Genomic DNA, 12,807 nt, shown 5'->3' with positions numbered 1-12,807 from the left:
TTGGTGCCGCAATTTTGAACTTAGTTTAAATGCAGCTTCAATGCAGCTCTAAATGATCCCAGCCGAAGATGAAGGGTCTTATCTAGCAAAACGATCGTCATTTGTTTTTGGAAAATAAAAATTTGTCTACTTTTTAAGCACAAAAGCTCATGTCAGGCTCTGGGATGCGCGTCCACGTACTATTGAACTTCATTGGTGCCCTGATTTTGAACTTCCAAAATGTAGTTTAAATGCAGCTTCAAAGGGCAATAAACGATCCCAGCCGAGGAAGAAGTGTCTTACTGTATCTAGCAAAATGCTCAGTCATTTTTTTTTGAAAAATAAATATTTGTATACTTTTTAAGCACAAAAGCATAGCACAGGCTCTGGCATGCGCGTCCATGACACTACGAATCATGTCTAAGTTCATCGTCTGTGTACTCAAAAAGGTAGAGTATGCCGAAAAACTCCACATTATTTTGTCCTACAACATCAGAATCGTCTGGACATTGCTGTATCTTTTTGTTTGTAAACAGCGTTCGACTTACTTGCACTTCCTTAGTCTTTGCACGTTTGCTTTGTAAACACTGGGTCTGTAGTTCTGCCAACGTTCTGCGTGACCTTTTGATGTGATTCAATAGTACGTGGACACGCATCCCAGAGCCTGTGCTATATGAGCTTTTGTGCTTAAAAAGTAGACAAATTTTTATTTTTTCAAAAACAAATGACGATCGTTTTGCTAGATAAGACCCTTCATCTTCGGCTGGGATCATTTAGAGCTGCATTGAAGCTGCATTTAAACTAAGTTCAAAATCGCGGCACCAATGAAGTCCATTATATGGAGAAAAATCTTGAAATGCTTTCCTCAAAAACCATAATTTCTTCACGACTGGAGACAGAAAGAACATGAACATCTTGGATGAAAAGGGGGTGAGTACATTTTTTGTAAATTGTTGTTCTGAAAGTGGAGTTCTCCTTTAAGAGTATGCATTTTTGACTTGGCCAGTAAGCAATTTACATAAATTTACATGTATTCATTCCGCAGGCACTTTTATCCAAGGTGACAGACAAATGAGGAAAATAACAAGCAATTTGTTCCAACAATATTCATAAAACACAATGCCAAGTTGGAAGTATGAAGTAGTTTCATGCACAACCATCCAGAACATGCTTAGAAACACATAAAACACCATTTTTAACCATCCACAGCAATGTAGCATCATAGTGATGAGTTTTGCACATCAACAAACACCACTTAGTGGACATTATTATTATGTAATTTTTTTGAACACTCCCACTCCAGTTTGATCTCTCAAGCCTTTCTCTCTTCTTCTCTTCCACTCTGTCCTCCATAAGGAAAGTCTGCAGTTATCCACACTACATCTTTTACTTTTGTGCCAGACTGTTTGTACAGTATGTTAACTTTGTATGCAACAAAACTATCATGTGAAGGGCCAAATATTCTTTCATGCTAGCTTAAGTCCAGTTGTATTCTTTTATCGTCCGTTTTGCTTTTGGAGTCTTTTTAATCTTTAACAATGCTCCATATAAACCAGCAAATGACTATATGGTGTATGATTACATTTCATTAGCTGCTAAATTATATACTAACATTCAAAAGTTTGGGGGCAATGCTTTTTTAAATCTTTTGATAATTCTATTCATCAAATATTCAGCATCCTGAAAAAAGTTGTATTACAGTTTGCACAAAAATATTAACCAGCACAACAGTTTTCAACACTGATTAAAAGCAATGTTCTAAGAGCATCAAATCAGCATATTAGAATGATTTCTGAAGTATCATGTGACATTAAAGACTGGAGTAGCTAATGATGCTGAAAAATCAGCTTTGCATCACAGGAATAAATTACATTTTAAAATATAGTCACATATAAGTGGGTTATTTTAAACTGCAATAACATTTCAGATTATTGCTGTATTTACAGTATTTTTGATCAGCCTTGGTGAGTGTATAAGACTTCTTTAAAAACATTTTCAAAAGTCTTACCAACCTCAAACTTTTGAATGATGGTTTAGCCCAAGATTTCATGTTTAAAACATGAACATTAACTTTGAAAACTTGTTCAACACCTTGAAATACACATTATTTTAAAGATGACTGCATAATTTAGTATTCTTGTCGATGATGTGTGTACAGTATGCAAACTTACACTGTTAAGAGGAGATATATTTGTCACACTCCCAAGAGTTCCCCCTGAAACCATTAAATTAATGTTTTATTTGTATGCATTTGTTCATAAATTATTTTCATTTTGTGCCCTCTGGGTCTCTGACATCTCAGGGAGCAGATATATAAAGTGTAAGCTTTTTTTGAGTACATCCCCTATTCGCCCTCAAAGTGACCCTTACTGTTGCCTTGGTAATGAAAGACTCTTCCTGTCTGCTGACCTTGGCCTCTGTGACCTTAGAGATCTCAATTAAGTTAAAATGAAATGTCACATGACTTATATTTTTAAAGGTTTTCCTTCTGACATGGTTGTGTGCCATTTACAGGGAATATAATATTTCGACCCAAGACATTTCTCGCAGCTATCAAAGTATGATTAACATGAAGATTAATTGTCAATCTACAAAGAGAAAATACAGTATATATATGAATTTCAGATGAAGTATCTGTGAAAATGTTTAATGAGACTTCACTATGAAATATGAAGTGTAATTTATAGAAAGAACAAAGTTAAGTTATTGTTTATGAAATGGTTCTCTTACTGCTCTGGGCAGGTTTGACCCCATCAACCAAAAAGGACTGAATGTTTGTACTGAAAATCTAAGTTGGAGTTTGCAATATTGAGTGGCGTCGTGCCAAGCCTGCAAAACCTCTTTAGTTTAATGCACCCAGGGTCTTTATCTTTATTGATGAAAGCTTGCTAGTAAACATGAGAGAGAGGTTGACTGTATTATGCTCTTGTTAACTGTAGCTTGTTATTTGTAGATATATGCTGACAATATTTTAGCATTTAACCTAAAAACTGTGCCTACTATTTATCAGTTGTTTTCCTTGATTCATTTTTTGCTGATCATTAAGTTCCTAAAATCTGTCATCAAACCAAAATATCACCTAATATTCTGTATGTCATATTCTCTACCAGAATTTACGCACATTTAAACTATGCATAAAATGTTGCCATTTTAACCCACAGCAGATAATTGGGACAGCAGTGTAATGTGTGCAGCCCCAGCAGGTCTGGGATCAGTTTGTTGAAGTCAGGCTGGTATTGGTGGTCCACACATTTTTAAACATATCATAATATTCAGATGAGCCAATGCCACATTAGCTTTCACTAACAAGTCCAGCGCCTCTATATTTATTACATGTTCGATCTGAAGGGTCAATTTTAGAGTCTCACGTTGTCTTTATGTCTATGGCCATATGTAACAACTGTAAATAGAAATAAATATAAATATATTATAATTATATATACATATAATATTATGTTTCTATTATGATTATATTGTTATAATCCATTGTAACCCAGATGCTGGTAACAAATTATATAAGAGTTATAATAAAGATTCATGTATCTACCTGAGATCGTCTGTGGCCTGGAGTGCTTTTTCTTGCTTGCTTGATAGTGTGTGTGTTTAAGTGTGCACTGCTACATGCGGATGCAATTTCTACCCTGTGCAGTAGATGACAGCAAAGCGTACTGAAAGTGCTTCATATCAAGAATATAGAAATAACAGTGTGGTAATAAATTGAATTTAGTATTTGAGTTTTAGTATTTGAAAACCAAAAATGAACTACTACTACTATCACTGCTGATAATTATAATAATTATTTGTGACCCTGGACCACAAAACCAGTCATAAGTAGCACAGGTCTATTTGTAGCAATAGCCAAAAATACATTGCATGGGTCAAAATTATAGATTTTTCTTATATGCCAAAAATCATTAGGATATTAACCCTTTAACTGTCACCGTCCCCCAGGTGGGACGCCTAAGTTTACTTCACTGTATTACAAATAAATCCTAATCTAATCATGACAAACTATACACTGTTGGAAAGATCTAAGACTCCTAAATAGATATTTTACCATATTTTTGTGATACAAATTAGGTAGGAAAAGTAATAGATTAATATATGTCAAGAGTGCAACTTAAAAAAAAAAACTTTAAAAAGACTTTCTTCGTTGCCTTTTTCCCTGTCACGCAATAGAAATCGTAAGAAATTATATATCAGTTCAAAACTTAAATTGCATTACCACAGAAATTGTACATCAAAATCATATTACAAAATGTTTTCATTCATGAATTATAAAAATTTAAGTCTGGATAGTGCATTTTTATGTCTGTTTTAAAAAATGGGAGTGACAGTTAAAGGGTTAAGTAAAGATCATGTTCCATGAAGACATTTTTTAAATTTCCTACCATAACTATATCAAAACTTTATTTTTGATTAGTAATATGCATTGCTAAGAACTTAATTTAGACAACTTTAAAGGTGTTTTTTTTTCTTCAATATTCTGATTTGTTTATTTATTTTATTTTTTTGCACCCTCAGTTTTCAGTTTCCATCTCGACCAAATATTGTCCTATCCTAACCATGCATCAATGGAAAGCTTATTTATTCAGCTTTCAAATGATGTATAAATCTACGTTTTAAAAAAAATGGACCCTTATGGTTTAGTGGTCTATGGTTGCATTTTATTATGTATTATCATGATATAATTTTGGAATTTTAAAATTATATTAGATACTTATAGTTAATGTTTTAAAGTCTGTATTGGAATCAAAAACATTTTTGGTTAATGCTGTAGTAATAGTGTACAATACTGCCATAATTAGTTCTATTCATTTTCAGCTAAATTTGCTTCATGATTAGATTCTCATTAGATAAATGGTCTGTAAAAAGTGCAATCAACTAATTGCTGCATGTTGTGGCATCACTCTTTACTAAAACTGAACAAAACATAAAATTAAGTTTTCAATTTTAGAGGTTTATAATATTTACATTCTACATTTTCCCCATAACACCACAGTCACTACACTATACTTATTTTACATCATTAATTCCTGCTGGACAATCCAGTTTAAGGTGGTTGCTTTGTTTTAGAGCATGTTTTAGCTGGTAGACCATGTGGAGAAACTGTTTTTGGGAGATAGTAGCTAATGACTGACCTGAACCAGCTAATGACCATTTTAAAACGGCTGGAAACCAGCTATTATTCTCCTAAAAACAGCTAGGGAAATTGTTTTGTTCCACTGAAGGTATAATATTGATTATTTAAAAACAACCGTTGTAACTGTGGTGTTTTGGCAGATATATTGTTACCATGGTAGCCTTATTTTTGTAAGGCTACTGAAATCATTTACATATGTAGCCTAATATGTGTGTGTGATTCGAGCTTCATTTGTTGAAATCTCTCTCTCGTGTACTGAAAAGATCTTGCGTGGGTTGGCTGTGTGACGAGCGCAGGAAAGACTAGTTTAACGCTTCTCTGCCCGCCAGTTGCTATTGGATCTGTCAGGTGAAAAACGCGCTCACGAACCTGAGCATCCGCGAGATCATCTCCAAAACCGTCAGCGCGCCTCCAGTGACCAGCAGTCGGTTACTTCGGGAAATACAGAAGAGCGCGAACTTTACAGCAGGTGGTCCAGCTCCTAGATTCACCTCTGGGGAAAGTCTGTTGTATGAGAGAAAAGACAAACGCCGTAAGTCTTAAACGACGCCGTTGTTCAAACTCGACTGACGTCGAGGTTAAAACAAACAAACAAAACGAGCGAATTGTAAGAAGAAATCGGAGAGCTGGGGATGAACTGAAAGCTACACATGAAAATGGGTTGAAGAAAATAAAACGCCGTTGAAGAGAGGTGTAAGTAGGATTTTTTTAACATGTGGAGCCATATATGTGCATTTTATTTTGAAGATATATATTAACTGACACTATATTGAAGAAGAAGAGCGCTTCAATCGTAAATTCATCTTCTGCTGAATGTCTGAAGGCAGTTTCCTCTGTTGAGATGTTGGACATTACATTTATAGTTGAGTTTTACGAAATGTAACTTTTCTTTTCATTTTAACGTTATTTTTACAAGTATGTTGCCTATCTCAAGCTATCTTAGTGGATTTCAGGGATTAGATTTATATCTTTTTGCTGCTGTTCCCCATTTTCCACTGTGCTACCTCAGCATGTGGGAGTTGTGTGTAGCACAGCAAATCTCAAGATGACTGGATTTTGTAATGACTGAGTTTGTGCAAACAGTGATCTATAGATGTTATTTCTTCTGACTGTAATATAGGCATTTATTTACATCACTTGTCATCACATGGACTCGAAATGTTTTGTCTGGGAAAGCTATAAGCTGATGCCCAGAATTGTCCATGTCTCTTTTTTTCTTTATGCATCATCTTCACTAACTTGAAGTACAATCACTGCAGCTGTGAGGATGCAAATTATTGACCTTTAAACTCATTTGCTGAGAGCTGCGGTTGCCGCCCATACTCCTGTGCAATTGAAGGATTCATGGATGAACTTTAAGACGTAGTCAACGCATGCAACGCTGGTGCTCTAAATGTTCTCCACTGGTGTTTTTCACTTTATGAGACTCAAGTTGCAATATATAGGATAAAAGACTTTTCTATCAAGCTTCTACCTTCAGGCTTTTTTGTTTTATCTCCCCCCCCCACTGAACTTATCAGGTGGGGGGGGGAGGGGGAGGGGTAAGGCCCAAACTATGGAGTCCAACCCAGACAGCCCGAGCCGGGCTGTGGAGTATCTTCTGGAGCTCAATAACATCATCGAGAACCAAGCCAAACTTTTAGAGACGCAGCGTAAACGCATCGAGGAGCTCGAAACGCAACTTGACCGGGTCAACCAGGAGAATCACGACCTGCGGCAGGACCGGACCCCGGGAACCGAGAACTCGACACAGAACCACAATTACAACCAGAGCTCAAAGTCCAACCAGCCGTCATCACTGCCAAACCACAATGCAGGAGGTGTCCATCAGAACAGCAGCAGTAATATACCCTCATCCACGGTGCCTGGTCCAGCTCGACGGACGCACACGAGGCTGACCCGGGGCCTGTCATGTGGGTCAGCTCCTGTTGAGAAAGAGAGAGGCCGACTGGAGCGAAATGACAGCTCTGCGACCAACAACACCTCAACTCTACGGAAACAGTAAGTGCCTTATTCCCTTAGTTAAACCTCATCAGGGTGGATCCAGGTTATTTGATGTTCGGGCCTTTTCTGCTATGTATAGTATCTTTGCTAGGCTATATTTGTGGTGTGAGGAGAGGTTTAGGTTGAGTGCTGATATGAATAACTAATCCTGGTCAACAAAAAAAGTGTGTGACAGAGGTGAGAACTGAAGTCTTGCATTTAAGTCACAAATAAGTTGATTTGAGAATTTTGGACTTGAAACTTGACTTTCCAGCAATTGTTATATGTTATATACTATATACTGTATTTGAAATGTAGACATTTTTTTCAAAGAGTATTATGTATCATATATCATACGGTTACCTCAGTTGCCTGTTTATTTACTATTGGGGACCTTTTAGAGGCATTTTACACTGCCAGTCAGAAGTTTTTGAAAAGTAAGATTTTTTATGTTTTTAAAATAGTCTCTTCTGCTCACCAAGCCTGCATTTATTTGACCCAAAGTACAGCAAAGACAGTAAAATTTTGAAATATTTTAAACTTTTTAAAATAACTGTTTTCTATTTCAGTATATTTTAAAATGTAATTGTATTAATTTAATTTAATTACTTTCATTTTGATTTCAAAGCAGAATTTTTAGCATTATTACTCCAGTCACTTGATCATGCAGAAATCATTCTAATATTCTGATTTGCTGCTCAAAAACATTTATTATTATTATTATTATTATTATTATGTTGAAAACAGCTGAGTAGTTTACAGGTTTCTTTGATGAATAGAAATGTCAGATTTCAGACAATTTTTTTGTAATATTATAAATGTCTTTATCATCAATTTTGATCAATTTAAAGCATCCTTGCTAAATAAAAGTTTTAATTTCTATACATAAAAAACAAACAACAAAAAAAACAAACAACTTCTATATAAAAAAAACAAACAACAACAAACAAAAAATAAATAAATAAAAATAAAATAAAATAAAATACTGACTCAAAGTGTAGTGTAGTGTTTAATGTTACAAAAGCTTTTTATTTCAGGTAAACGCTGATTTTTGGATCTTTCTGTTCATCAAAGAATCCTGAATTTTAAGTATTGATAATAATAATAATAATAATAATAATAATAAATATTTCTTGAACGGCAAATCTCCATATTATCTGAAATATAAATCTTCTGTAACATTATAAATGTCTTCACTGATCAATTTAAAGCATCTTTGCTTTAAATAAAAAGTATTAATTTCTGTAATCCCCCAAAATTATACTGACTCCAAGCATTTGAATGGTGTAGTGTATAATGTAACAAAAGTTTTCTTTTTCTTTTGACCTTAAATATTGATGATAACAATAACAACGACAACAACAACAACAACAACAATAATAATAATAATAATAATAATAATAATAATAATAATAATAATGTTTCTTAAACAGCAAATCAGCATATTAGAAAGATTTCTGAAGGATTATGTGACACTGAAGTCTGGAGTAATGATGCTAATTCTTTTTGCTTTGATCACAGGAATAAATTACATTTTAAAATATATTCAAACAGAAAGCAGTTATTTTAAACAGTAAAAATATTTCAAAATATTACTGGTTTAGCTGTATTTTGGATCAAATAAATGCAGGCTTGGTGAATGGAAGAGAATTATTATTAAAAAACATTAAATATTTTTTGACTGGTAGTGTATATTAGAGACATTTTATATTAAACTGACACTTACAAAAAGAAAAACATGGCTCACATTGCTCAGTGTTTTTTTTTTTTTGCTTATAAATAACAACAACAACAACAACAATAATAATATTAATAATAATAAACTGTATTAATAATGATAATTCAACATCAATAGCAATAATAAGCTAATAAAAGTATTATCATTATTGTTGTTGTTATTATAATGTGCAGTAAAGTGCACAGTAATAAAGTTTAATTATGGTTTTTGATGTGTTACCATATGTGAAATAGGGGAAAATATTTAATTATTATTAACAATAATAAAAATAACAACAACAACAATAATAATAATAATAATAATAATATTATTATTATTACTATCATTATTATTATTATTATTATTATTATTATTATTATCATTATTATTATTATATTACAGTGCAAAGTTTTAAAGTTTAAATTACATTTTTTTTTTTTTTTAAAAGGGGGGTGGGGTTTGTTGACTTGTCATTTTACAGGATTTATAAACTTATCCTGAAACAAAACAAAAATATTATTTAGCAATATATTTAGACTTAATCTTGTAAAACTTGACACTTGTGAGTTTGAGACTTGGATTCTATGTCAGAATGCATTTCTTCTTTTTTGTTTGGTTTTGGGGTTTATTTTTGGGTGTATGGATGCAGTTTGAATAGCATATTGTAAAATACTTCTAACAGAAGTGAGACCTACATTTTTTGTGTGAAGGAAGATGCTCTGAGTATGTTATGTGTTTGGCAAAAGCCCAAACTGTGCATTTTTAGGGGTCTCTGGAATTCAATTAAAATACCCACTTCGCTCATCATTTTGTTCGCTTATTTTCCTCAGGCTTTATGCTTCCTTGTTTTCCCATTTCTAAATAAGCAAACACACAGAGTTTGTTGTTGGTGGGTGAAAGGTTAACTATTCTGCAGATGTTTTTTCTGCATCCTTGGGTGATCCAGGCGTCAACAAAAGCAGCAGCTACAGAGCATCAGACTCAGCGTGTTTCTTCCTCTCTCTGCCTCATTGAGCTCAACCCGCTACCCAACTCATATAATTATGTTTGCTCGCTCATCGCCGGCAGCTGCACAACCCCTGTATTCTGTACTCAAGTGTCTCGAGAGCTCTCAGATCTGTTCATCTTCTGCCTCGTTCATCCTTGCTTGTCTGAAATTATTGACTAGAACAATCCATCACTCTCCTTTCACAATGTTGAATCATCGTGTTGAGAAAAAGCCAAAATAAAACTAAAATAAACCAGGCTGATTGGGGGAACACAGGTTTAGTGTTTCTCACAAGCGTTCAGTGTGATGTTCAAAGTTCAGATTTGGAGCTATAATTCACGTCCACTGCCGTCTCTAATTGGAAGCACTTCTTACAGGGTTGCACATGCCCTTTTTTTTACCAGCATTTCACAACTGTATACATCTACCTTTTGACACAGGGGGATACATGTCATAAGAAGAAATAACAGAACTGATTGACTCTGAAATATCATTTTTGTCTGATTTGCTGATGGCTGACTGATGGTCAAAACTTATTTGATCAGTTTTTGTCAGTGTACAAAAAAAAACAATTCACTGATTCAAAATCATTCCCAGAAGTCGCTATGTGGCTTTTCACTTTTTTTTTTTTTTATCCAAAAACACATTTAAGCTTATAAAAGTGGTGTTTATCAGCTATGTCTTTGTGTTTTTTATGGCTCTAAAGTAAAGGGTGTGTGATAATATCAGAAAAATTATATCTTGATATTTTTCTGGAATTTTGGCAATAATGATAATTAGATGATATTTTTTGAACGTGTTATTGTGCTGGTACTTTGGCTTGGGACTGCTGATTCCCAAAGCTTTTGATATTCTTCACATTCTGTGTGGTGATTAGTTTGGAGGAGTAACAGAAATGGATTTTTTTCAATAAGTTTATTTTATTTTTTTTCCTTTTTATGGGCATTTTTACCTTTATAAGGCCCTTTTTCTAACTTAATTAAATGCATGCATCATCTTTTGTGTCAAATTCTTAAATTTTATGAAAAAGTTTTAATAGTAAGACACTATAGGGCTGTTACCTATCAAATGAAATCAGTATCAACAAAATGTGTGTTTGCAATGCAAAGAAGGCACAGAATCTGTTTCTGAAGTGGCATTTCGATAAATGTATGCAGACTCTTCAATGCAGGACATGAATGCATTTAACCTGCAGTTACAAATGCATAATTAATGTTTGATGTTTTAAAAACAAAACATTCAGTGGGGATATTTAAAATTATTTTTTGATAGAAAAATATAATTTAAATATAAATGTAAAATTGCCAGCAGGTGGCAGCAGTTGCATGAGTGAGTCATTCATTTAACCGATTTGTTCAAACCGTTGATTGATTCCGTAATGAAACACTCTTGTGTTGCTCAGAGATGCAAAACAGTTCTGCTGGGATTTTGTTTGTAATTATTTTCACTGTCAAAATACAGCAAAAACAAGAACTGATGTGTCTAAAATGTAAGTCACTTAATATTAAAGGGGTCATTCACTTTTTCATGTTGTTTGAACATTAATGTATGTACAAATCTACCCTATAATGATAAAAATGCATGTAGTGGTTTTTAAGTAATCTGTAAAAATAATTTAATCAATTTTTTCAAATCGAGCCATTCTCAGATGCCTGTCAGTGTGGCGTCACACCAACAGAGGCCACTCCCACTATAGTTGATTGACATCAGCATCTTAAATCAGATCACAGTTCGACCTCCATTGTTTCGATGCCGGAGCAGGGATGTAAGTTAGACAAGAATATCTCCGATTGAGCGATTTAGGTGTTGTGTTGCTGGATGTAATAATGAACATAGTGGTCGTCATTTACTCCCGACATCTGAGCCGCTGAAGATGCAGTGGATTATGTTTGTTTGTGAAGGGAATGCGCCTCCCGATCTACATAAATGCGTCTATGTTCGCACAAATCATTCGTGATCCAGCTTCACTTACAGCAGAAGTGAGTAAGGTTTTTTTTTATGAATCTCTGCAATCAATTTTCCCAATAACATGCTAGTTAGCAAGTTTAGTGGCTAAACGTGGCTAAAGTAAACAGGCTCGTCACTCCACAGAGAGAAGAGAGGGGCGGGGCGAGCAGAGCTCATTAACATTTAAAGCAGCCTCGACCAGAACAAGATGATTTTTGCAGAGCTGATTTTGGGAAGGTAAAAAGGGTGTTGTTTTACACAACCATTGAGAATTTTTAACCAAATTATAGACTTTTCATTAAGACCCTAAAGAATCATATTGGAAATCACATGGAAAATGGGCATCCGATCACCCCTTTAAGTTTCTGTTTGTTGATCTGTTCATCAAATCAGTTTGCAGTGATGCTGATATTTGGACAAAAATGTCACTCTTCGTGTGATATTGACTGTATCAGACGATATTAAATAGGCATATAAAAGTCAAACGGAGCATTTTTGCCCCCTTATCTTGAATTTTGAAGGAGTTCTAAATGTATTTTAATAGACTAAATCAACATCTCATAGTTTATTCATGCACTCTCTGGGTGTGTTTTTGTCTGTTTTTTTGTCAAAAATGTCAAATCACATAACATTAAAACAACAATTACGATATTATTGTAGACAATATATATTGCACACCCCTAATCCAAAATGTAGTCCACCACAGGAAAGTCATCCCTTACAAATTGATCATACTCTTTCAATTAAGTAAATAAAAAAAGGAAGAAAGAAAGATAGAAAGAAAAACAAACAGTGAAAAACAAAAAAATAGAAACAGTTTTTACAACATTTATTGTATTTTGTTGTGTTTTGTAAAATGTACTTTCAAACTATTGTAATTCAGAAACTGCCTAGTAAATTTCACAGATGTAACTGCGGACCACAAAACCAGTCATTTTTTGAAATTGAGATTTGTACATCATCTGAAAGCTGAATAAATAAGCTTTAAATTGATGTATGGTTTGTTAGGACAATATTTGGCCAAGATACAACTATTTGAATATCTGGAAT

The 12,807-nt window shown here is 34.0% G+C and overlaps 1 protein-coding gene across 3 annotated transcripts in view; it reads left to right on the top strand.

Annotated features, from left to right (window-relative positions):
• Positions 1–5,384: 5,384 nt before the first annotated feature.
• Positions 5,385–12,807, top strand: part of iqsec2b (IQ motif and Sec7 domain ArfGEF 2b) — a 100,262-nt gene continuing 92,839 nt past the window's right edge. The window contains exon 1 of one of the 3 annotated variants that reach the window (XM_051116892.1): positions 5,385–7,123. In XM_051116892.1, the coding sequence (XP_050972849.1) occupies positions 6,678–7,123 (446 nt within the window). In that variant the 5' untranslated portion in view covers positions 5,385–6,677. The remainder of the gene's footprint in view (positions 7,124–12,807) is intronic. The other 2 variants (XM_051116894.1, XM_051116895.1) reach the window with 2 other exon arrangements.

The sequence above is a fragment of the Labeo rohita genome, chromosome 8, assembly GCF_022985175.1.
Source record: "Labeo rohita strain BAU-BD-2019 chromosome 8, IGBB_LRoh.1.0, whole genome shotgun sequence".
Taxonomy (NCBI): domain Eukaryota; kingdom Metazoa; phylum Chordata; class Actinopteri; order Cypriniformes; family Cyprinidae; genus Labeo; species Labeo rohita.
This window is presented reverse-complemented; position numbering and strand designations above follow the sequence as displayed.